The 27,590-nt window shown below is 37.5% G+C and overlaps 1 protein-coding gene across 1 annotated transcript; it reads right to left on the bottom strand.

The window, feature by feature from the left end:
- Nucleotides 1-355: 355 nt before the first annotated feature.
- Nucleotides 356-15,767, bottom strand: LOC149807792 (interferon-induced very large GTPase 1-like). Its single transcript, XM_089970625.1, has 2 exons — nt 15,413-15,767; nt 356-8,554 (listed from the first exon to the last, which is right to left on the bottom strand). Exon 2 carries the CDS (start codon nt 7,742-7,744, stop codon nt 4,697-4,699), a length of 3,048 nt encoding a protein of 1,015 aa, XP_089826751.1. The 5' UTR covers nt 7,745-8,554; nt 15,413-15,767; the 3' UTR covers nt 356-4,696.
- Between the last annotated feature and the right edge of the window lie 11,823 nt (nt 15,768-27,590).

Genomic DNA, 27,590 nt, shown 5'->3' with positions numbered 1-27,590 from the left:
AAAGTTGAGTTATTGAATCTCAAGCACAATTCTTAAATAATTCAATGGTAGTTTATCTATTCCTGAGCCAATAAGTGAATTCCGGGCAATTAGTACTAAAGTCAAAATTTATAGTTTACTACTGTTTTAAAAAGTTAAAAATTTAAATATAAATAACACTAATAAACATAAACACATACATACATATAAGCAAATTAAGTTTTAAACTAATCAGATATTAAGACCCTTTTTCCTAACACTCGCTAATAATCTTATTAGCAGATTTAAACATTTGAAAAACAAACGTTAATAACTTCTAGCGCTCACCAAGAAAAAAGAACTTGTTTTTCTCTTAGAATAAAACTTTAACATCACATTTGACTTTCAAATGAATCTTTTATTCAACATGCTGCATAGAAAATAGAAAGCACTGCTTAAAACATACACTTGTAATTAAGAACACCTGAACGACAATGCCTGTTGAGTACATCCAAACTTTGTTCACTGTCAAAGAAGGTTATGCATTAAGTCAAACTTGGCATGTGTAATTAACTTTATAATGTCACCGACATGGAATTCTTTAATGCAGAACTGTCACTTTTATATATTTGCATTGCATTTAGTAGACAATGCTATCTAATGTGTTCTCAGTATATTTACAGCACTGTCAAAACTTTAAACTCAAAGAACAAACCTTAAACTTTCGTGCATGCATTTCTTAAGTGTGAATGACTCTTTTTACAAACATTATCAATGCATAACAATATGCATATTCTATACACGTGTCAATTATATTCAAAGAAACTCTCTGTCTTAAAATTCAATTAGTAACTTTCAAAAAATTATGCAATTCAATTTCAAAATTAAATATCATATATTTAATTAAATATTATAATTTGTTACATTTCAAACTATGAAATTTGGCATGTACCATAGGCTACATTAAGTATCTATAAGAAGCAATAAAGCCATTATTTATGATCAAAGAATTCGCGTTTTAACAAAGTTATAATAACATGAGAAGGATTTCTTTAGAATATACCTTAATTAAAAGATAGGTACATCAGGATTCAGAAGCACAAAATTCATGTACAGAGAAAGAATGGTTTTCATGCATGTACTCGGCCACTTAAAACAATAATGAGAGAGGCTAAGTATATCTGACGATGAATCATGGCAGAATCACATTCATAAATGAGGGGGAAGAAACGGTCTGTTCTATAAGTCTAACATACATTCTAAATTCCTTAATGTATCATGGTACAATATTTACTGACATAATAATCTCCATTCACTTTATTATCTTCACTAAACTATGTTGTTATAAATTATAATGCATATAACTGTCATAATACGCACGTACAAGAGAGTCATTTCTTTCAGGTCATAATATGAAAATAGGTCGTATAAAATTCATAGATTTTTAAAGTACATACGTGAAAACAGAGATGATAGTTTACATACAAGTTGCATTGCTTTGCTTGCATCTGCAATGAAACAAAACTAATGAAATCAAATATTATATATGTTTGTGCTTAAATTGTAAAATGCACACACATTTTAATCAGAAAAGATTACTAAGAATATTATTAATTAAGGATACATTAGTATTTGTATTTAGTAGCAAACACACTACTTTAGAAAAATACACTTGTTTTAAATCGAAGGAAAAGAACAGTTAACATTAATGGCAAGGATGCAGAAACCAACGTTGATGATGGTTACGTGAAATCGAAAGTTGCCAAATGAAACTGGTGCAATGGGTGAAAAAAGAAAAGTCTACTGCGTCTTTTTAAGGACACGTGTCAATACAAAGACAGCATATAGTATTATGATTTCATTGTATAGTGGTAGGGTTTAGAACAAGATTAACTAATAACCCCGAAAAGCACCATGCCAATGTATAATGCATAAAAATAACGAAAGGTTACATAATCATTATCGATGACCGTTGGTCTGCGAGAATAGTTGGAATGACCTGTTTTATAGTAGAACCATTAGAATTTCATTTTTTTAACTCGATACATAATCATAGACGTAGTTCCAAATCCAAAAATGTAATGAATTTTTAAAAAACTGAAATAAGCTGTATATTAAGTTGCCAAAAACTTTTTCTGGTTATTTTCTTAAGCGACAAAGTGGCAGATGGTTATCAATTCTCTGAATGTTTACGTTTCACAAATAATAATATAATGCAAGTGAGTAAACAATCTACAAAACATGTAATATTAATCTAATTTAAGTCGAAAGTAAATAACGCCATGCCCTAAGTAGTTGATTTTATACATTAAAAAGTATATTTATAACAAGAAAAACTTTGACATCCAAAATTGTATATCTGGAAAATGTCAGAAAAGAAAATATACTTGACTGCAATTTGAAACTTGGAAACATTATTCTGTGGAGAACTTCGTAATTGAAATCTATATTTTAATGCACATTAAAATTCATTGTTTTTAAACAAAGCTTAAATTACTATTACTGCAATTGTACTTAACTTCAACTTCAAGAAACTCTTTGATGCACGTACCTTCAACGGCGTTGGTAAGTAAAATACTGCAGTCGAACTTAGAAAAAGAGTTAAGGAATGAAAGGACATGGCAATTTATTTCATTACTGCAAACTAAATATATGATGCATACTAATTCTATCCCTCTCCTGTAAAACATTAATGATAAGGTTCGTAAGATTTTAGAAATAATGTCCGTCCCTACTCTTTTTAAAACAAGTCAATGTCATTTGCCGTTTGCCAACAACAGGTTTCAACTTGCTTTTAAATTAAAATTAAGTTTAATTTCATTGTGTATACCGTTATATTTCCTTTCAGATCTATCACATTGTTTTAATTCTATTTACGTAAAGATTACCTCGCGTATAGGAAATATTGAACTGCGTTTTGAAACACCTGCTCTTAAGGCAATGCTCGTAATTTATTGGTAATTCATGTTTGTTTGCATTTGAACCCTTTACGCAATTGTTTTGCTCCAATCCATATGAATGTCAAACACAAAAGCATTTCATAATGTATGATACTGTTATCATGTGTAGGCGAAATTTCCAATCCTACAATTTGTTCATCCATATTATTTATTTACTGTTGCCATTAGGTTTTCAATTTATGTCTTACTTTTATTCAACGTTCATGATCGGGATACTTATGGAAGTTGTGCATTATAGACTTTTGTAATTTCAATATTATATTCACAAAAGTGCCAATACCAGAAGCATATGGAAATCGACAGGTTCATCATTATTTTTTCTTTCTTTTTAAGACAACCACTTTTGTATTCCTTGCGTGGAATCCATTCACCTATCCTGTCCTTATTTTTCCTGAACATGAATCTCTAGTCATGTATTGTCACTTAGTTTATTGGTTTCTATCACAGCATTCCCACAACCACTAATAAGTAACTAGGTCCGTAAAATGGACAATCGTCCGTTTATCTCATTATAACCTTTTCGATACTTTCGACAACTTGCCTACTGGCTGAGCAAACATTATGCAGTGTAAGAGTCACGCAAATATTTCAGCTGCTCGACTCGGCAATGCTTCTTAAGCAGCTGGATGTTATTGTCAAGAGCAACTTTAAACTAAAGTCCATCGTATTAGCTAATTCTTGATGTCTGCTAATTGCATTCAGAACGATAATCTATCCGGGATCGTTTCAATCCAAGATATAAGACGTCCAGTAATATTTTGGTAATCTTTAATTAGAATCAGATTTACTTTACCCTTGGTATCATTAGCCATATTTTTATATGTTTTCTAGAGCGTTGGTCTTTTGCTTGGCATATTCATAAAGTAATTAGAAATCGGAAAGGAAATGCTTTTTTCTGTGATTTGGATAAATTCTGGAAAGTTATCAAACGTTCAGTAAGACATTGTCCGAGCAAAGGTTCTTGCATGAAATATAGTTTTGATAGCTTCATTTAGGATTTCCTTCTTTCTTGCTCGACCTTACTTGCGATGGTACGCAAAGTTTCCATATCTCATGTTTAATAATCTCAAAGAACTAAATAGTTAACGGGTTTTCTTATTCTAATTCGCCGTAGAGTAACTTAAATCTTTATTGATAATGTTCTTTATTTTTCCATTGAGACTGTTCTTGGCCTTAGTGACCCTTGTAATTTTTCTAGGTATTTCATGGCACGACCCCAAACCAAAACCGCGAGATAAATTCCATGTTTAGGTTTTAACTAAAGGTTTGCACACATTGTTTCATAGTGACTTAGTACTACTGTAACAACTTGGTCTACATCTATCTCTATATATGGAGGAATTGTTCTCTATTAGGACTCTAATGTTTTCTAATATTCATTGAACAGCTTAGTTGCAAAGTCATTTATTTCGTTTTCTGTTGACGAAATAAAAAGTATTGACACGTTCTAACATACAAAGAAATTGTTCGGGTTCAAATTTCTCTAAGGTGTATAACATTATAGAACACATTTATGGAAACGTAATCAAGGCATCAAATTTTGAAGGGATTTTCAAATTTCGCAAGAGGTTTCTCTTCGCTTTTGGTATTTGATCCTGGACTTTTAATATGTTCTTGTATTTTAGACACCACCTTTGGAAAGTATCTTTGAAGTACATTAGCTTGTTCTGAAGTTGGTTTGTATAGGAACGGTTGTATTAATAGGACCGGTTGATTTATATCGTTTCTGAGGTTTGTTTTCTTGCGGTTGTCTCCTTAGTCGATTTTCTTTTTTACACTTATTTTGTAGGCTTGCTTGACATTGAGCTGAAAAGATTGCTTGGAAAATTGCATACTATTTGTTTTAAATCTATTGGACCATTCACCTCTGTTTCTTTTCTGGTCGGAAAATGTAACTTTAAATTGTCAAGGGTTTTCAGTACTTTCATTATGTTTTTATAGTCTTGTAGCTTTTGACCTTCCGAGAGTTTACTCAAATTTGGCTTGCTTAATTCGTCACATGCCCCACTACAGATGTCAAGCTTAGTTTCCCCTTTAGTTTCAAGTGCATTCCGATGTTGAAATTCGATGTCATATTTCTGTATCGCCAACCAGAGAGATCGTAAAAGATCAGAAAAGGATTTAAGAGTCTTACTCCTTCTGCCCTTTGTTGAAACCAACATCGTTTGCTTCAAAACATTTAATTCTACACTATATCGGATGTTGATTGGTGACATCGGTGAACTTCCTTCATACTGTGACGGCAGGTAAATTACGTCAGTGCTGACGTCAAACGAAATAATATCTTGAAATGACTTCGTATCTATAATCTTGCCTTTGCAGGTCAATTCTGTCATTTCATCCAGCATTTCTTCCAGTGCATTTCCTTGAAAAAGCAGTTTTTGTTTGTCTTCCTTGTTAACATTCTGGTGAACAATCAGGCACTTCTTTGGCCCGAAATCTGTCGTCATATTCAGTCTCAAACAGGTCTGTAATGATTTAGGAATCAGCTTCTCTAAGTACATTACGCTTTCTCCCATGAAATTCATGATGGTTAAATCTGCCAAACCAATGACAAAAGCAGATAGTTCATTATCATGCTGGACCATTTGTCCACTCGCTGAAAACTGTGGTAATCGGAGTCCCTCTGTATCTATTGCCATGATATAATCTGATTCCAGTTCTTCCCTGTATCCCTCCTCAACTTTAACAAACTGGCAATACACTCCCCGCGTACATCTCCCTAAACTTACAGGGTATTGGCATCCAAAGAGAGCGTTTAACATGGTTGACTTCCCAGAGCCCTGTATCCCAAGGGCTGCAAATACTTTTATTCTGACAGGCTTGCCACCATCTCTTATGGCAAGTATGTGTTCTACCTTCTTCATTACAGTCACAACCCATTCAAGTGGAACGTGATTTACATATCCATCCATAAGCTCAAATGGATATCCAGCTAATAGAATTTCCGCTGCCAATCCAGGTAAGTCAAACCCTGATGTGTCTGACGCAAGATACATTTGGCCCATCTCTCGTAGTACGTGCTCCAAGCCAAAGGATCGCAATTCCACTTCATCATCCAGGTCTTGAAGTTTTGTTTTCAGCTTCTCTCTATCTTCATAGTTTGCCTGAGCAAGTTCTTGCATTATTTTATGGTAATTTTCATATACAAGTCCAAGATCCTTTTTAGCCAAATCATCCATTTCAAAGTGTAACCACCTCAGAAACAATCTCCTTGTCCGCCGTAGTTTAATGACAGAATATAGAAACTTGTCTATAAATGTTCTATTCTCTTCCTGTTTCAGAATTTCTAACTGCTTCAAACGACATTCAGTCATCGTTATTTCATTCTGCTTTATATGTGATTGTATGTGCGCATCCGTCATCTTGTTCTCATTTCTGTGATTTTCCTTATCCGCCTTTGCCCATTTTATCCAAGGGTCTCCCTGAAGGGGAAGAAATAATCTTTTTCTGTCTTTATACGACGTTTTGCTGATTAGGTTTGACAAAGCGTTTGCTTTTTTAATTGTTCTAGTGAATTCATCCGTTTTCTCATCGACATCTGGATAGATATCAGATTTGAATATATCGTTAAAACTGACTAATTTTCCATTTGACAACTTTATCAATATGTTTCTTGTTTCTTGTACTACATCTGCTCTTTGTTTGTCGATTACCTCCATTAATTCTAACCGATTTTCACCCACTTTGTGACGTTCGATAAAAGACTCAATGATACCCTCTTCATCTTCTTGGATTGCATGGTTAGTCAGCACAATCAAAACGGCTTTTCCTTCATCAAGACATAACTTGGCAATATCTCCGCAAGGAACAAGAGCCTTTACCGTACACAATATAGTTACGATACTGGCAAGATTATATAACATCTTGAGGTGATTTTGGAGTTTAGATGCATCCCCATGCAGATTAAGAAATACCACTGCCTCTTGGAAATGATTTGAAACTGTTGTCCCTGACTCGGGTGATGGAAAATACCAAGTAATATCAACAAGTCCATTTACAAGGTGTCGGTGCTCAGTAGAACCTGGCGAGTCTCTATGAAAGAAAATAGAATGTGCCTTCTCTGTTGGACTGATGACGCTATTTATCAGAGCCGATTTCGACAAATCAATTGTTCCTACGCGGATGAATGCAATACTTTTAATGGGTTCGTTCACTAGACGACATTCTCGTACATGTTCCGTTCCTTCTATTTTCATTTTCCACTTCATACAAATACTCCTCAAAGGCCACAAGTAGCACGATGGTGGTTTAGTCAGTGTTTGCTCTTGAATTATCAGGGGAACAGCCAATCGACAATTCCACATATGTTGTACAAAATCTTGCCTGCAAATATCATCGCAGCATAGAAATACTGCAATTATTATATCCACTGGACTTACTTCAAGTCCTTTATTTTCTTCCGCTCTTTGTTTCATTTGTTGTCTATATGTACTGCCATGACCTGTTTTCTGGATGGATGCTATATTATTTTCTCTTCTTTTTATGTAAAATTCTCGAGCAGTGTAATTCTGCTGCGCAATTTTTTTAATAAAATAATAAGCCAAATCTTCGTGACTTTTCGGCTGCTCATCAAATAGAGAACTTTTTGTTATTGTATATATATCCTCACGAGTCAATTTTCCCGGATATTTGTCGTTCAAGTTCAAAATTCTAAGTACACGTAACAAGCTATCTTTAGCATTGCCAATTGTATCTACATTCTGAGTTTTTTGCGTTTGTTGAGCTGGCATGCTAGGTTCTAAAACCTCATCGGATCCTTTTTCTTCCTCAACCCCAACATGGTCCTCTCCAACCTTCTCATTACTGAAACCGATGAAATCCATTTTCTTAATGTTAAGACTTTGGTTGGTCTTTCTCAGGGGATCCAGTTATACTTGCTCCATCTCTTTTATGGTCTATTTCTATGTTTGGAAGATTGTGTCGTGGTATTCCCTGTTTGCATTGGTTACCTACTTTTACATTTAAAGTATTCTCACATTTACTTTCGCTTGGCCTTTTTGTTATTCTGAAGTCACTTGGTATTTCCGTCACATTTTATTCTCAACAAATCCTCCTTTCTTCATTATGATTTGTTCAGTGATTACCAGGATAGAAATTCAATCTTACTTTGAGCTACGGTTTTTCCATCATTGTCTTTATCGTCACAATTATGCCATCAGTATTTATTCATTTATTCACGTCATACATTTTGTTCCTCTTCCTATCGGACTACATCCTACTTCAGCAACAGTGACTCGTTCTTTGCAGTTTGATCGAAAGAATTGATCTACATGTCGCATCAGTATTAATCAAATCATAAAATTTTACATCGTCTCTTTCTTCTCTTTCTGATCCACGCTTATTGCTTGTCCAGTGTTCAGTGGTTGGTGGGGTCAAGCATGCATTTAGTTCCTAATCTATTACAGTTGCTACTTAGTAAAGGTTGTATTCACATAGCAATCTCCTTCTAGAAACGCACAAATTCACTGTTGTTTGTTAAAATACCGCATTGTATGTCTGTCGTCCTGAATAATAATATATATGATGCCAGTCATAGATTAAGTTCATTAACACCTCCAACTTTGATGGATCATTATATTCTGCTTCTCTTGGTCAATGATTCAAGCTACTGCCGTTGTAGAAAAGGTGACTTCCTGAAGAAAACAATTTTGCTTTTTTAAACATTTCAAAAGTAGCCGAATTTCAAACATTTAAATCTTAAAAAGATTATTTAACTATAAGTATAATCGGCATACTAGTCTTTGCACGTGAATAAAGTAGACAGACTGTACACTACCTTACTTAATCACTTTAAACATGTTTTAAAAAGCCAGATCACCAGTATGTGACCCTGCAAATCTTTTTTTATTTGTGTAACGTTATCTTCTAGAGGTATGAATTAGTTGGGTGTTTTGTGAAAAAAATAAACAAACAATGTGGGTTACCACACTTTCAAACTTTTTTAACAAATGAAAGTTTACTATTCAAAATTTGTAATATTTGGAAAAACGGTACATCATCATATGACCCCCTATAGGTTTAGTTTTTGAAACCATGTTCACTACCATTTTCAGACATTAAAAGTAGTGTTCGTCCATAATTGCTACTCTGGAATTTTCAAAAAAATTCTGATTTATCACTTGGTTCAAAAACTTATTTTTCTATTTTTAAATGTTTCAAAACATTGGTGTCACATCATTTAATCATATACCATTATTTTCAAAGCTGGCTGACCATTCTAACTCCGTTATCCACTTTAAAGCGGTTTAGCCCAAAAAGTTAAATAGTATAAACACATCAAATATAACTACTATCTGATGATGTTACATTAATAGTCACAAGTTTCCAATATTTTTATATCATACTTTAATGTTTACTAATATAACAAAATCTGTTAGACCGAAAAACAATTCATACAAAAGCGAATCAGGAATTCTTTACAGATTCTTCCCTTTCTGATGCTACCACATACAATCATTCACAATTATAGAATTTAACTAAATATTTTCTAGTTTCTACTTTTATAACAGATTGATCAATACCAAAAGAACTAAAACACGTTGTCATCTTATCTATATTTAAATTAAACAATATATGTCGTTAGATCCTACCATCACTAGATATACAGTATTACGTTATATAAAGTCACCCTTTCACCCTATGACGACACAGAGATATTTTTAAATAGATACGATAGACACTGTGCCACTTTTACATTCCTCTTTTTGAACTAATAGCAGCATGAATAACAAACACCAAAAGTTTTAGCAGTCAGTATTGATGAAATACTTTACTAAGTAACAGTAAAGAGCGAAAAACCACACGTTTTTTAAAAAATTCAACAAATAAATTATTTCCCTAGAATACAAAGTGAAAATTTAAATAGACCTTACAGTATTGTGAATTAATTCCCAAATAGTGATAAATGTTTTATCCCAGTCCAAATGTACGATATGATGTTATAATTAAATTTCAGTGGTATTCCAAACAAAATTCCAATATTGAATGTGTTAATATACCTGTAGTCTCAAATATGCTCACGCGGGATGTGTTGACAATATGTTGATGTATATCAATAATATAATCCAAAAGGTCCCTGTCTGAATTCTCTATAATTCCAAATTAATCTCTCAGTCCAAGAATATTATTGAGCACTTTATTGTTTGAATAAATAAGTCCAACCAGAATAAAAACTGAACACAAAAATAAGGTTTATTCTGCTTCAAATGCTAAGGCAAGAAGGAATAATTCTTAGGTAAACAATATTATTTACCGCTCTACTTTACTTAGGTCGCAATTACAATATGTCTGGAAATACTCTGTCATCTTAATAGGAAATTTCCATTCTGGAAGTTTCCAATGGTCTGAAGCAAGTCTACATATGTAACTCAAATTGAAGTAAACATCCTTACAATTAACAATGATCTGAATGTTTCATTTACAATCACACATAAATATCAGCTATGTATTATGTTGTTTACAAAATAAATGGCTCTGGTCAGGTACACCATTAACTTAATTTTCAACAAAGATCAAGTACAAAATATATAGATATACATAGCTCATAATCATGGAGAAAAGCAATCAATTAATACAAATTAAATATACATGACAGTTATTAAATTAATATTTAAGAGAACCATACAGTAATATGGATTGAATCCAAAATAATCGTAAGAAGTTATATTCAAGTCCAAAAGAATCGAATGTTCCGAATGAATTTCATATCATCGAATGTAGTGATATTCTAACAGTCCTGGTGTATGAAAATGGTTTTGTCCAGAATTTCAATGAATAATTCACAATTCCCAGAATACTAGTTTAGTCTACTGAGCACTTTGTAGTTTCAATGAATAATATAAACGAATGTTTCCTTGTAATTAATGTCTAAACACAATAATAAATACTTCTGCAGACTGGTGCTACAACAAGAACGTGAGAAATAAGAATAACTATCTATTTATATACAAGCAAGAGTGGTGAAAAGACATTTAGCTCCTACTCCCTATGCGATATTTTGCAAATATCCCACATCGTTAAAGCACCCACATGACCAAACCATCCCTTGGGAAATAACTTAATTCTTCAAATAACCCACCTGACCGACCTATCCAAAGGGAAATAACCCCAAACTTGTAAACAGGTTTATTACTAATATTATTATTAATGATTGCAAACACCAACGCAAACACATATTAAAAAAATCTTAAGCAATCTACATACTTAATATCTTAAAAGAGAATTTTGCACTCGTGAGCAAAAATTAGTTATCTAATATCTTGATTATAGGTGATCATTACAATTTAAAGTCATACACAAAAATTACACATAATATGCATCCATTCATTACCAAGAGTTACAAAAAATATAGATATACATAACACATGGCAAGATTTAACCAGTTCCTTTTGTTCATGAATTGTCGACAGATAATGTATTGCCCTGGTGAATGCATATTTAGATTTGATTTCAACTTCAACAACAGATAAAGCCTCGATACGTTACTAGAGCATGTTCTGAGATGACGAAAGCTGTCGAATAAAACTTCTTGAATTTGTTTTTCAAAATGCGAACACAATTCAGATTTTAAGCACTGGAACAATCGTTTAGCAAAACTAATATATCGGGCTACCTTGAGTGTTTACTGGTAATTGGGATATGATTTTGCTGTCTTTCACAAGCACCTCTGGAAATAAAATTGTTCGTGATCTCGAGAGAGTAAAATTGTAAAAACAAAACTATCGCTCTTCTATTAAAATTGCGATCAAAAGAAGGAAATACATGTTAGTGTGGCATGTAACGTGATAGATGAAGGGATGTCAAAACTATTTAGTATTGTCGGTGCAAAAGTATATCCCAAGCACTTCATGCTTTAGGTTACTTCCTTAGTGTATCAATTACGCTTAGAATCCCTTTCTTATCTCGATATGCCCTATTGATAAATAGCCGGTTTCCAGTTTCTCTTTCGAAGACTCCTTTTTTTCGAAATAATAATAATAATAATAATAATAATAATAATAATAATAAATTTGAGACTGATATATCAACATGATGATTATTGCATGAAGTAAATTGTATCAAGATGGAAGTGGGTTTTTTAATAATAGCACTGTAACAATATAAATTTGTTTTCCCTTATCTCAATTTATTGACATTAATTTTTTAAAAAGAAACAATGGAAATAAAGCTAATAAATTGTTCAAAAACAGGCTCTTCTTCTACGGTCTTGCATAACGGGAAGCAAAGCCAAGGTGATGCATAAATGTTACAGGAACATTGTATAAAGACTAACCTGCAAAATGTATACACGAAAAGAAAACATTGAACGTATTTAATATACAGTATTTTGATGAAATGATCATTTTGTAGATAACGATTACAAAACATGCATGGAACATACTAATAATGGGTAAGGGTCACAATATGGAATACTGAGGATTGTTTCTTGTTGCACGCTCAATCACTGCTCTATCTAAAGATCTTGAAAGGTTACTGTAGTCAGGAAAGCAATAAATTAAATGCAAATGAAACAATTTTGGGAGAAGTGGATACAACGGATTTGAGAGAAGATATTAGAAAATTAGGACTAATATGTACTTGACAATGCAGCAGACAAAATTTAATAGAGAAAAAATGGAACAAAAACAGTTGACTTTGGTAATTACAGAGATTTTTATTATTTGAGATTAAGCGAATAACAAGTTCCCTGAGCAAGTTTAAATGAATGCCAAAACAATAACCACAAGGTTATAAGAATGTAAATATACAGAATAATGTACCTGAAGATAGCGTAAACAATATCAGGAATTTCAGAGGCAAAATTATTGTACGTGTTCGTGCACATAAGTTGGATGGCAGACAAGAGAAAAAATAACCAATTGCCATGAAGTTCAATTAGTATCCAGAAGATGCATAATTTGGGCTGCATGGCGACAATTGTTACGGGTTTTCTGATCAGGTACTAACTGAAATCTTTCTTGCGATGAATAATCAGTCCAAGATTACAAACAATCTCAAATCCGGTCAATGGTTTATGTGGAGGTAAACATTGTGCTAACTCAAGGACGCAGAATTATACCACGCAATGCCAAACTCACAGATCCTTTAGCATTATATCAAATGTCGTTGTTTTAAAACTGTTGCAGATGATTTGGTTTTGTTTTCCGAAATAGTCAATCGATTCAATTTTCAATAAAATTCGCAGTAAAACAATGGTAATTAGCTGAAACGGCTTTGAAAGACCTTGCCAAATTGTGTGACATGTTTAAGTAACAGCTGGAATACACTGATGTACACTGAGAATTTAGGTTTAGTATTCTGTGGCAATTGTAAGGTTTTTAAAGAAAAAAAATATGTACTATTAAGTAATCATTTGTTGATATTAATCGTACCTGTAATTACTTTATATGTGTATATTATTAATATTCATTTATGACCTAAATGTTTGATTCTTTCATCTGTAAATGCAGTATAACATGTAAAACGCTATTTTTTAAACATCCGTTAAATGTAAAAGAAGAAAAGTCAATAAATATCGATGTTTCTTATGGCGAACTTGAAAATAGATATTTCGGTATATGCTGGTCAGAATCGTAAAAAATTGGTTTTCAGAAATAATAGGTAAAACGATTTTATTAGAGCTATTTCATTATGTACTTTTGTCTCATGTAGCAAAACATAAATGTATATAGAGGTTATACAAAGTAATTAATATTTTGAATGGTTTTATGAAGTGAAATTTGTTTTCGATCCTAGAGTCAAGGTTGGAGGAATATTTATTATGTCATGGAGTGTTCAGCTTGGAAATTCGAGTAAACTTGAGTTGTGTGCGGATTTTAATGATGAAGTTTAAAAAATGCTAAGGTGAATAAAATGCTTTGAATTAAGAGACTAATTAAACATTTGAATTCATCACAACAAATATAAATGCAGAATTGAGAGAAATCATTTTCTCTTGTATTTTTAAAATGCAGGAAACTGGATATTAATACGATGTGTGACGCTAATCACAAAAGGCTGTTTAGCAGAAAATCATTATCCATTGTTAAGTTTTTAAATAATCTTAAGCGTTGAATTTATTTTTAATTTTTCGAAATAAGATAAAACATTGTGCTTAATTAAGGAAAATATGCATATGAAGCAATTATGTTAAAAGGAAATCTTTGATTATATTATAATTTAATGCTGATAGATTTCCCAACAATTCTTCCTCTGAATTCGCTAATATAAAAATGTGTTTAATTTATCAACCTTAAACAGACGTATAATTTCTTCTCTATAAGCAGGTTATGCTTACCTAAAAAAATCTTATATTTTAAAAGGTCAGTTACATATTTGATAAATGGTGTGTTTTATGTTGACCAGTCTACTGTCTGTTTTCTGATGTGGTGTGAGTATCAAAAGCTTTTGTAGAAACTTAATTGTCAGGTATCTTCATTCTTACAAGCACACGCCAGAAAATGACAGTTCTGTTTAATGTAATGTTGCCTATATGTAGTAATTATCTAATATGTATTATCCATATTAAAATCGGCCAATGTGGGTATGTGAGAAAGACTGCCAGAAGCTTCTCGTGGATCAATGGTTCTTTCCGGGGTTTTCCTGGGTTCTTCCACCACCATTTATACTGGCCGCCATGTATAGCCTATATTGTGCTGAAAAATGGCGTTAAAACCTACAATAACTACAACAACAACCATATTATGATCATTTTGTCCTTATAAAACAGCTATGCAAATATCACGACAGCATCTAAATTCAGCTGTCGGGAGTCTTCATTCACATTCGGAAAAGAGGATACCGATAGGCAATTTTATATGTTCATTTGAGCAGACGTAATATGTTCCTGACGTCAGAGAAATACTAATCTCAACATAGACATAACTTTGAACCTAAAACCAAGTGATCTCCTCTACCCTATCAGTTTTTTTTTTTAAATCAAGAAAAATATTGGGCTGAACATTTAAATTATCGTAAGTGCTGCCCTAATCCACTAACTCCCACAAAAATGTCGAGATATTTAAATTAAAGATTTATTTCGGAGTCTCTCTCTCTCTCTCTCTCTCTCTCTCTTGTTTGCTCCTTGGTCACAACTGTTTTCAGTACACAAATAAAGACTAAAGTAAGCAACTCTTCCACAATTCATGGCGCAGCGAAAAAATTTCTGTCAACAAACCACCCTATTTTAACACATATATAATGATATATGGTACGCTCTATTTCAATCTGAGCGGTGTTGAAATACTTCCTGCGCCAAATGGATTAGTTACTCTTAGCTTACATTTAATGACGCTAATCTGAAAATTCACTGCACTGCAGACGCGGATATTATTCGCGATGCTTGGCGAACAAATTATGTACAAGAAATTCTTTTACTTGTTATGGATGTCTGTATTGTCCACGCCAACCCCAACTCTCCGTAAAGGTAGCCACGAATTATTTACCAATAAAGCAAAGTTACTTGACCTGAAAATTAAAATGTAACTATTCTCAAATAATTGTAAAGTACTTACTTTAATAAATAGGACGGCTTTTCCTAATCCAAAATGACCAGGTAGACAGCAGACGATATGTTGTTTGTCGCTCCAGCGCAAAAGCATGTGTATATATGCAGTGCCTTCCCCTTGTCCTACCTTTCTATTATACAATGATGTACACGTGATCTCATCACACACCCACTAGCTGTATAACCCCGATCTTAACAAGCACCGACAGCTCACTTCATTTGGGACTTACACAGGCATTGTTAATACACAGTTCCCTTCATTTAAAAGTATATTCGGTTTCCTTGGTTGACAACTATGGAATCCTGTTATGGCTAATCGCTCCGTCGTGTTGTATTCTACGGTGTGATAATGTGTGTGATGTGATTTGGATTTTTAACGTAGCTTTAACAGTGTTTCCGTCATATCGCTACGATGTCTGCAATGTGGCAGTTTATAGTGATGTCTAGCACTGGGGCATCATGCCGCAGATATGTAGCACGATGTCCCACCCAGTCACATTATCCTGACACCGGGCCGACCAGTCCTAACACTAACCTCTTAATGCTGAACGCCAAGCGAGGCAGCTGTTAGTACCGTTTTTGTAAGTCTTTGCTATGACTCGGCCGGGAATCGAACCCACGACCTCCCGCATCCGAGGCAGACGCTCTAACCACTAGACCACCGGAGCGGTTTACGGTGTGATAAAAGCGATGCGATGGTGCGATGAAGCGATGACGAGATGAAGTGATGTGCTGGAGCGATAGTAATTTCATCGCTTCACCTTAGCAAACGCGGGTCCCGATTTGGATCATGTTGGCGGGGACCCTGGATATACGCGCGGGGCCTACTCTGAGCGAAGCATTTGGAAATATACTTTTAAACAAGCTTCATATGATATTGAAGTTAAATATTTTTCTTCCATCGCTTTAAAATTACTTTTTCCATATTGATATATTTTTAAAAATTGCGGAAGCGCGGGGCCACTGTGTACCAAATCGTTCCAATCGGCCTAAGGCAGGCCATGGCTTCATAAAGGTATTTACCAGAATAAATACCGGAATAAAAGTAATCACCGGAATAATTATGCAATAACATAATTAAACGAAGATTTTATCTCTTTCCAAAACAATTTAGCTTAGTTTTATTAATGAGTAGAATAGCCGAGTGAATCCCGCAACAAAGTGGTGACAGCGGTGAGCTAGGCCGTGGAATAGCAGAACTAATAAGATGGCTAACGGAGGGTCAACATTCGGCAACTGGATTCCCAATAGTTCAATCAAAATTGTTATCTTTGCGATATCTGTATAATTATAATTTTGTATTATGCATCACCAATACTAATTCCACATTTGCAAAATTGACCAAGAAGACTTGTATAAGTCTCCAAAGTTTATGTTCGACCGCTTGGAGGGAGAAAAAAAAAATCCGAAATTCCACAACACATTTTGAACTAGCACGGATGACCGGTCCACTTCTGCTTTCATTACAATGCACTGAAATGTCAACCAGTGCCTGCAACAGAAAGCCGAGAAAAGATGTACTGCGCTTTGAGCAGTGAAAATGTTAAATAAATTCACACTGGAAAAAGCACGCCAAATCACACCTCTAAGGTACACAAAAGTACAATTGGTCTCATCCTTACGGCAAAGGAATCTACCAGATTTGCTAACCTTACTTTCTGTATCTGTCATGTTGTCTCTACTACTAGGCTCTAATGTTACAAGGGACGCAACTCTTGTCTAGTTCTTCTATGCCGGATGGAGTTATTTTAAACAAAACAATCACGGATACTTAACAAATTAATCAAACTATTTAGAAGGAAAGAAACGAATAACTTCACCGATCAACCCCAACCAAAAAATCAAGAATTGAAATAAAATAAAAATGGATTATTCATAGTTCATCGAGAGACAGACGAAGACAAAGGAGGACGTAATTAACACAAGAAATTAAATAGCAAGGATGTAAGTAGTTAAGTGGGCCACCATAGGGACAATGGGACTTAGCATTAAAAACACCCCTGGGCAACTCTAGGGACAATGGAAATTTAACATGGAGAAAAACGCTGGGCCACTTTAGGGACAATGGGAATTTAACATAGAGTTTGGGTCTGTCTAGGGACAAGGGAAATTAACATGGGAATAGAGTTTGGGTTTGTCTAGGGACAAGGGGAATTGAATATGGGATTTTTTTTTTTTTTTTTACAAAAGTTTTTTTAAATTTAAATTTAAATTTAAATTTAGAAAAGGGGTAGGCAATGGAAAGGCTATCTCTTTTCGAGAAATATGGCTGGCCCTGAAAAGGGCCTTTGGGTTTATGTTAATATTAATATTAACATAGATGGCATCTGTCACATCTTCTTCTTCTTCTTCTTCTTCTTAAACTCCTTCTAACTACCGGTCCATACACAAGTACCCTCTTGAGACATCCTTGTCTTTCTATGTAAACTCTCATCATCCATTGACTAGTATCTGTCCTATCAACAACAGTCCACTTGGACCTGACATACATGAGCATGTCCGTCCTAAACATCATGGAAGACACAAGGGTGGATGACTCAATGAGCGGGTACAAACACAAACACACAAACACAAATACACAAACACATACGCTAAGAAACAATAAACAAATCCATAATCTACTATCCACACAATCGTACGTGAGCGGGTACAAACACAAACACACAAACACAAACACACAAACACAAATACACAAACACATACGCTAAGAAACAATAAACAAATCCATAATCTACTATCCACACAATCGTACGTGAGCGGGTACAAACACAAACACACAAACACAAACACACAAACACATACGCTAAGAAACAATAAACAAATCCATAATCTACTATCCACACAATCGTACGTGAGCGGGTACAAACACAAACACACAAACACAAACACACAAACACATACGCTAAGAAACAATAAACAAATCCATAATCTACTATCCACACAATCGTACGTGAGCGGGTACAAACACAAACACACAAACACAAACACACAAACACAAATACACAAACACATACGCTAAGAAACAATAAACAAATCCATAATCTACTATCCACACAATTGTACGTGAGCGGGTACAAACACAAACACACAAACACAAACACACAAACACATACGCTAAGAAACGATAAACAAATCCATAATCTACTATCCACACAATCGTACGTGAGCGGGTACAAACACAAACACACAAACACAAACACACAAACACATACCCTCACACTATCTTAAAAAAGAGTTAGTGTTTATATTCACACTACTCTACCTACACATTGGCAAATTGATGGTTATTTCTTTTCTAGAGTATTGGGTAGCCCTGAAAAGGGCTGTTTTTTTGGAACTTCATGGACACCTGGTTAATGGTGGCACCTTCCAGGCCTGGCGCCACATACACATCTTATCCCCCAGTTACTTTTTACTTTTTTGGGGGAGAGAGCAGAGGCAGGATATGTCGCTTCAGAATCCCAATTTTCGCTCTCTGGGATTCTGAAATTTATTCTTCTTCTCTTCTTTTCCTTCTCCTCCTCCTCTTCTTTGTTTCTTCTCTCCTCCTCTTTGTACCTTCTTTCCTCTTCTTCTTCTTCTTTATATCTTCTCTCCTCCTCTTCTTTTTTTCTTCTTTCCTCCTCCTCTCTTATCCTTCCCTCCTCCACAATGGCTTCCGCGGCCAGTTCATTCAACAGGCGCCTGGCATATTCCAGATGCACATGAAGTTCCAACAGTTTAGACAGTCTCGTGTTCATTTTTGGTGTTGATCAATCAACAAGGGTAGCTAGACTGCCCAGCGAGTTTCAATTTATAGTGAAAGCGCGGACGTGAAGGAAAACATCCCCCTAAAAAAACATAAAATTGATGTTACCTACATCATGACCAAAAACAACAACGCGCGGACCTAAAAGAAACACTCACTCACTTTTTTATGCTACCCATCACTATTTTAAAATTTTTTATAAATCACTTCAATAGACTATCCACATACGCAAAGCAATCCAATCTAACTCCAAATATACACCTCAAACACCAAAAAAACATGATTTTAATCTACTATTCATACCAACTTACTTAAGCACTTACTAACACACAAACACATACCCTCACATTTTTTAAAAAAGAGTTAGTGTTTATTTTCACACTACTCTACCTACACACATTGGCAAATCGATCGTTATTTCTTTTCTAGAGTATTGGGGTAGCCCCGAAAAGGGCTGTTTTTTTTTTGTTTGCTATGGCATTCCTTTTTTAGTTTCTAAGAATGCGATGTCCTCTGAGGATAGACTTTCTGGCGATAGGTCTGCTTCTTCGGAAAGAAAAGAAGAACTCTTTGGTGTCGATACGGCAATCGACAAAGCCTCTGTCAGGTTCAGGTTGCTGCTGCTGTTGTTGCTGCTGTTGCTGCTGTCTCTGAAGTCTGTACTTCTCTGTCCATTCTTCTTTCTCCCTGTTCATTTCTTCTCTGAAGAGCTCTTCTATCAGGTCTTCAGTGATTTTTAACATTCTCACATTCTCTATTTCTTCTGGCTTCGGTATCAGACTGTGTCTGACCCTATGCAAATTCACGTAGGCTTCGTTGAGTTTAGCTAGTTTGGAGCACATCTTCTTAGGAGGATGAGTCGACAATGGATGGTTAGACTGGAAACAACCCGGTTCTTAAAGTCAAAGCGCGGACGTGAAGGAAAACATCCCCCACACGGTTTTTGAGTCGCAACGTTTAGTGAGTGTCATGAGAGGGATAGTAAGAAATGAAAGAGCATCAATCCAACATTCTTATAGCTAAACAAAAGACAAAGGCATTTTTTTCAAAACACAACATTTTTTATTCAAAAATCACTTAACACTAAACAACAACTCTAACATTTTTAACAATAATCCAACATCATAACATCAAACAATTTTTTTCAAAACACAATATTTTTTTCCACAGTCTCATCACATTCCATCTTTAAAGTTTCTCCACTAGGTAAAGAGGGATAACAGTCTTCCATGGTTTCTAGTAATCTAGGATGACTTCTCTCAAACTGTTGATTTCTATGGTATTATCGAATTCTGCATACAGGATGACGTTCACCGTTTCATCAGGGTCTCGGTCTTTAAACTGAATTTCCACACGAATCTGGCCGGATTTTATAGGGTGGAAATGTCCCTCGTCGCTGCCTTGGTCTGGAGTGAAATCGAAAGCCCACAAAGCGTAGCCTCCTGCATAATCCTCGTACGTAATGCCGTGACTGGTATTGGTTCCTAACTGTCCGGTGGCTTCGTACAGGGACAAGTACGATCTCAAGTAATTCTTCTTGGTAAAGTCAGGTTCGAAAGGTCGGGTACACAAGGTCTTGCCATCGCGACTGACTTCGATTTTGGACACGCCAAAGTGTTGAAAGTAGAAAGGATTTTTTTCGGCAGCTCCGTTGAAGGCTGTATTCTCGACGATACCAACGATCAAACGTTTGGGTAACTGTCCTTGGAACAGATGATCTTCGATCATGGATCGCTGTCCCTTGGAAATGGTGAAGGTTTTCACTTCCACGCGTCGTATGGGATACTTGGCGGTCGTTCTGCTCAACGTCTGACTGATGTCGTTTCCCACTTTAAGTAACACTTCCACACGGCGTACGTAGAGTCTGGCTTCTAGGATTTTGGTTTTGTAACCGTCACTATCAGCCATCAAATGGAAAGCGGCACTGCTACGATTCAGTCTCAGGCGGACATCCACCCCGTTCAGCAAATACTTTTCTTGCAACCACATGTCCAAATGCAAACGATCCATCAGTTCTAAACTTGTGTCGGCTCCCGTGATTCTCTTTCTTCGTTCTACAAATCCATCATTGTTGTCTTTCTTTTCATCAGTTTCCAATATTTCAAACTTGGTAGGTTCGTCAGCTTCCCATACCACACAGGCATTGAGATGAGTGTTCTTGGCATCTATTCCGTACGTCAAAAGATTTTCCAGGTAGGCACGATAAGGGTAAGTATCCATGCTGCTACTGACCAGTTTGTTATTCAAGTACAAGTCCACTCCACTGAACAAGGAATGCATGAAATTGTTGACGGGAGCTACTGCTTCATCGTCTATAGCACCTCCAGTCTTATCTAGAATTTTGACTTTCAGGTACAAGTAACTGCTATTCAGATCGATGTAATCTTCGGGCTGTCCTTTGATTTCAAACTCGATGGGAGCGGAATCCGTCAGTGAGGAGACGGGGTGAAATTCCACCCACTGGGATTCTTGCATGGTCATCATGGCAGCGGGCATGGCAAACAGATCCAGTTCCGTCTTGGAACAAGCGCAAGATTCTCGGTGCATCATTTTTTTGTCTCTTTTCTCAATAATCGAAAACGTCTAAGTCTCGAACGGTTCTTCTTTTCTTGGCCTTTCTGGCTTGAAGTCTGGTGAAAGGGTGTTTTCTTCGTCGTCTCTTTCTGCCTTGTCCTTGCTGAATGCCTGACTCGGTAGCGTGCAGGGCATTTATAGGTGTTTCTCGTTGGCCTAAAATGTCTTTGCCCGTTTGCAGCAAGATATTTTTGCCTGCCCTCATGAAGGCTTCTTTAGGGTTTTGTTTGTCGATGATGACATTTTGGAGAAATTCTTTGCCTTGCGTCAGTGCCGCATCTTTCAAGGCGTGCAATCCGCGTGTCACCATCGGTTTCAACACCGGGGCCACCGAACGAAAGGCCGATTTTAACATGTCTCCTAAGCCGTGTCCTCGCTGTCGAGCAACCCCTCGGTACACTGGATACATGACTTAAGAGTCGTGAGAGAACCGTTTTCGAAAATGGAGTTTCACCGTGACTTTTCCTTCGGTGAATGGAATATTTTGTCCCAAATCTCCTTTTATAGCAATGTTGACCGTGTCCAAATACGACTTGCTGACCGGCAAATAGTGAGGATGTACAAATTCGCGGTGGACGTGGTAAGTGTTTCCACCTTCCTCGTCAGTGTTCGTGGCAGAATCCACTTTGAAAGGAATGACACGCAGTAACGGTACGGAGGTGTGTCCCACCACGTTGTACTCCACCACATCGGAATACACGAACATCAAATTCAGTCCTTGGTTCAGTTCTACCGGGGCACGAAATAACTTGCTAAAAGACTCGTTGTCGTAAACGATGGGTAATTCGTTTTTCTTGAGCATGGTCTTTCTCATGTCCATGTCTCCGCCCAACATGTCAAACAATTCAGGACAAAATAAAATGGACATGATTTTACTCCGTTCAAATTTCATCAAGAAGCGACGAGCCGCTTTGTGGTACTCCATGGTGACACTTTTGTTGACATGCTCCAAAGCTTTCAGAAACACGACATTAAACCTGGAGGCTATGGTGCTGACCAAATGTTGACCACTAAAATAATAGCCTGGGGAATGAACAAGTGATAGGTGGTGTACTTTTGTGTACGGGTTTTCTTGTCATATTTGACATTGCTATCCATCCACTTTTGCATTTGCTCGTCATGAACTTCCACATCAAAAAAATTTTGATTGGGAAGGACATTGAGGACTTGGGTCGGATGAATCATTTCTACTAAAGCCACTTCCCAATGGGCTTCGTGATCTAACTGGATGGCTTGAGGTAATTTGGCCGTGTAACAGCACAACGTGTTGTTGGGAAACACCTCCATGGAACTGTCACTGGGTAAAGTTAAGTAAAATTGGTTTTGGTGACTCATAATTCCAGAGTTATGTGGCTGTCCGAGGGGTTACTGGACGTCAGAGGCGTGTCTCCGTCTAAAATGGGGTTCTGGTTGTGATTGAAGTGGTGACTGGCACTGGCACTGGACACAAGGTTCCCGGGGTTCCCGTTCGAGGTGAATTTCAGGGAGGGATTAGGAAGCAGGTAACCGATGCAACTGCTCAATAAAATGGTCCACAATTGTTTGTCTCCTTGTTGCAAACTCAAATTGGCGATGGCTGCCCCGATGACACAATACACCACGAAGATTTGGCAGAAAAAGACGATTTGCGTTTTAGGCACACGTTCTCCACACCACACCCACAAGGATTGTTTTTGTAAATCTTGCACAGAAGAACTAGGTGAAGGAGGAGTGGTCGACGTAGCTGCGTCTGCTGTGTGAAAGGGCATGACGGTCACTTCTTTTTATAGTCGATGACTTGCGAAGCGTCGATCCAAGAATCGAAACTGGGTGGATATTCTTTCCAACGTACTTTGACTTCTTTGACACGTCGTTTGCCCACTTTACGGGTTCTGCGTTCGAGAATGCTTTCGATGTCGTACACGTCGTCTTCTTTTTTGGTGACACGTTGTAACTCGGGCAAATAAAACGTTCCTTTGAGCACTTCTCCGTTCATGTCTTCCAATTTATAGACGGTAGGATGACGGCCATGCACTCGTCCAGTGACGCGAAACAATTCGGTCGTCCAGTTAGGTAAGTAACCTTTGTCAAAAGTGCGTTTGGTTTTGCCAATGCGCACCCAATCTCCGACGACCAACATTCCACTTTTCTCGGGGACAGCCCTCGTCGGGGACGTACCAAACAGACGCTCAAACACCAACACTTCGTTGTCGGGAGTCACGTCTTGCGGGGCACGTCCGATGCTTCGATGGTAAGATTGGTTGTACGCTTGCACCAGGTGCGGTAAGATGTCGATGTACTTCAGAGTGTGGTGATGCGTAAAATATTTCCACATGCGTTCTTTCAAAGTGCGTTGAAAACGTTCCACGATGCTGGCTTTGGTTTCGGGATTCTCGGTGGTAAAAAAATGAATGTCACGTTTCTTTAATTCTTTTTGGAAAGCTTGGTTCAGAAATTCGGTGCCTTTGTCCGTTTGCCATCGAAGAGGGTGACGACCGCTTTGTTTCAACACCCGTTGCAGGGCTCGCACTAACTCGCTGCTCGATTTGGAAGTCAAGGGCACGACCCAGGCAAATTTGGAAAATGACACAAAACAAATATTTGTAGCCACGATTGTAGCTGGCCAAATGAGAGACATCGGCTAAATCGGCTTGCCATTGATGATCTATGCCTTCCACTCGGGTGCGACTTCTGGCAAACTTGCGTCGAATGGGTTTGTGTAAAGTGTAGGTAGCTTGTTCTTGTAACCATCGTTGCACTTGAGGTAAACGGAGACTTTTCAGTCGAGTTTTGGCAGCACGATACAATTTTTGAACTCCTGCGTAATCTGCAGGATAGGAGGGATCGTAGTAAATGCTGGCTAAGACTTTTTCCATTTTTTTGTGTTGGTTGGTGTGTTAATAAGACACCCACACTTGGAGGATGCTACTCTTTTCCTCTTCGGGTATTTTCTTGGATTGCAATGCTTTGCGTGTGCGGCCAGCAATAGGTATCGAAGAGGAGAAGGATGTCTGAGCGGGGGATATCGGTTCTTGTTTCACTTCTGTCTTCACTTCTGTCTTCACTTTCTTTTTCTCTTGTGATGAAGAAGGGGTGGCCATCATCTTTTTAATCCATCCAATTCTGGAGGTAGGTGGTGTTGTTAACTTGCGTACTTTTTCTGGTGGAGTTTGAAACCCTTCCTCTTCTTCTCCTTTTTCTGTCTTGGTCACGGGTACTGGTGGTACTGGTACTGGTGATGGTGCTGGACTTTTCATCAAGGTCTTAAAATCTTTCAGAGTGGGTAGAGCTGTTTCGTCTAAAGCTTTCTGGTGAAAGAGTTGCAGTCGTTGCAAGAGTTGACCGTACTTTTGCGATTTTTCTGTTTCGGACAAATCTTGGCGATCCATCAAGGATTGCAATTCGTGTTGTAACTGGGACATCTCGCTCAAATGGGGATTGGGAGGTAAATGCGGGGTGTGTTGTTCTTGCCACCGATGGTATTCCATCCATCGTTTGTAAGGCACTAAAGCTAGTTTTCGTCCTTCCATGGGGTTGTCAGGGGTGAATTCTGAGATCTTGGGACTTCCGAAGGCCTTTTTATCTTGCTCCCATCAGTCCTCCCAACATGGTTCCCAAGACTCCTTTCAGTATGGGGCCTAACAAGAGAGGTATAATACCTCCACGTTGCACTAACATCTTCTTTTTTTGACGAATGGGAATTTTCTTTCGAACCATTTGGCGAAGAACGTGACGATGTTTGCTTAAGCATTGTTTCTGATGTTTGGACAAAGGGATCGTGCCTTTCAAAACGTTCAAACAACATTCGCACACGGTATCGATGACCTCTTTGGAGGCTGTTTGAATGAGTTTTTTTCGTAGGGGTGGAGAAGCTTTGGACAGGACAGATAACATGTCCCCATGTTTGGCTAAACGTGGTGGCAGTCCTTTCCTTTTCTATCCTTGGGGTTTTCTGGAGGGTGACATCTTTGAGTCTTCAGGAGCACCAAAAAAACACTGATACCCAACTTGGTCACAGGCCTTTTTTATACTGGAACGCGTCGCCACTGATTGTCTTGACGTCGTATCAGTTTGAGGACAGGCATGACACGTCGTGCAGGGGTACGTAACGGACTAAATCGAGCCAGTTCTTGCTTGGACAAATCCAGTAAACTTTGTAACATGCCCGATCTTTCTTGAACTTTGATTTTGGGAGAAGGTACTTTGTGAGCAGCAGCCACTGCCACTAAATGGGAAGGTCCTGCCACTGGGGAAGTTCTTTTGGGGGTCATCAACGGAGAAGTTCTTGGTGTGATCAACGTCTCCAAGTACTCTTCAGTTCTGGGTGTCATTAACGGATAAGTGGACAAACGTGAAGCTGCCGGAGACGCAGTCACCGCCGTGGCAGGGCGTGGTTTGCGAGTGTAAGGTTGCGTCCTGGCCGAAGTGCCTCTCTTGCGACTAGTTTTCTGTGGACTTTTCTTTTTCTGGGGGCTTCTTTTCTTTTTCCGGGGTGGTGGTGGTGTCTGGTCAGAGGAGGGTCCTGCCACTGGAGAAGTTCTCCTTGGGGACCTGGTCTTTTTCTTCTTGGGGGCTTCGTTGGACTTTTGTCTTGGGTATAACTTTGGGGGTATTAGGATCCCATCTTAAGAGTGAGCGAATGATGACCCCTCCTAGAGTACCGCTCCCTCCAGGTTTCAAAATGATTTGTTTTTTGGTTTGAGTGTCGATGCGGGGATCGGCCAGTTGGACCAAAGCGACTTTGTTTCGATCGAAAAAGCGTTTGGTTTGATGAGGAATCTGAATGATTCCTTGGAGTAATTGACGTGCCGTCACCGTGAACCATTGTAAGACTTCTTTGAGACTAGCTTCTAAGACACGAGCTCGTGTTTGTGGATCTTTTTCTCGACTGATGCCATACAAGGCACGAATCAATTTGACGGGAAGATGCGACTGAAGGGACGTCATGTTCGCACTGAGAGTGAGACAGACGAAAAAGGGTCTGAGGTTTTTATAGATTTTTTTATGGGGAGTGAAATGAAGTCGAGGACGGAGACGTGTACAGGACGGGCCCTCCGTCTTGGCACCAGTGGTGAAACAAGTGGGTACAAAATCGCAAATCCTCAGGAGTCGTAGGTTTCAAATCGACGAGTAAATAGGCGTGTGGCGTTTGAGTGGCATCGTCGTACGCCTGAGTCAGCTAAGGCGTTCCTAACTGTTTGGCTAAGACTTGCACTTGCGATTTATCTCGAGGGCTTTTAAACAAGACCACGTAATGCGCATTGAGACTGATGGTGCGATGGGCTTTACTTTGTTGAAACAAATTTTGGGTGATGTAAACGACACTGGCATTACGGTGATGCCCTTTGCGCGTGAACCACAGTTTAATTTCTTCTTCGTCTTCTCCTAACATGTCGTCGAAAATGACCAAATGGGTTTGACGGGAGTCCGAGACGATGCCATCGTCTTCTTTAGGAATGCCTTCCACAAACACGATGGAATCGCCTTGACTTTCTCGCAAGAGGCTGTACGCCGATTGCCACTCTTTGTAACACCACACGATTCGTTGAGGGGGTCGATCGATCATATGATGTTTATGTTCGATCAAACGTTTGACGAATTCGGTTTTGCCTGAACCGCTAGGTCCAGCAATGAGCATGTTAAAGGGATGGCGAAGATACAAAGCCTCCCAACTGGCACGATCTAAGTGTTCGTCGATGACTTTGACAGTAGAGGAAGAGGGAGCAGAGACAGCAGAGGTAGGCATGGTGTGATGAATGTCACTTGTGACACGAAAAACAAACAAGACAAGAGTTTATATACTTTTTCAGAACACGTTTATTGAATGTTTCAAACATGAATACGAAAGACAAAAATGCATAAAAGCCAAAGGCTTAAGTACAAG

This window comes from Sinohyriopsis cumingii, chromosome 1 (assembly GCF_028554795.1).
Source record: "Sinohyriopsis cumingii isolate HCF-2022 chromosome 1, ASM2855479v2, whole genome shotgun sequence".
Taxonomy (NCBI): domain Eukaryota; kingdom Metazoa; phylum Mollusca; class Bivalvia; order Unionida; family Unionidae; genus Sinohyriopsis; species Sinohyriopsis cumingii.
The sequence above is the reverse complement of the archived record's forward strand: the minus strand, read 5'-3'. Positions and strand labels throughout refer to the sequence as shown.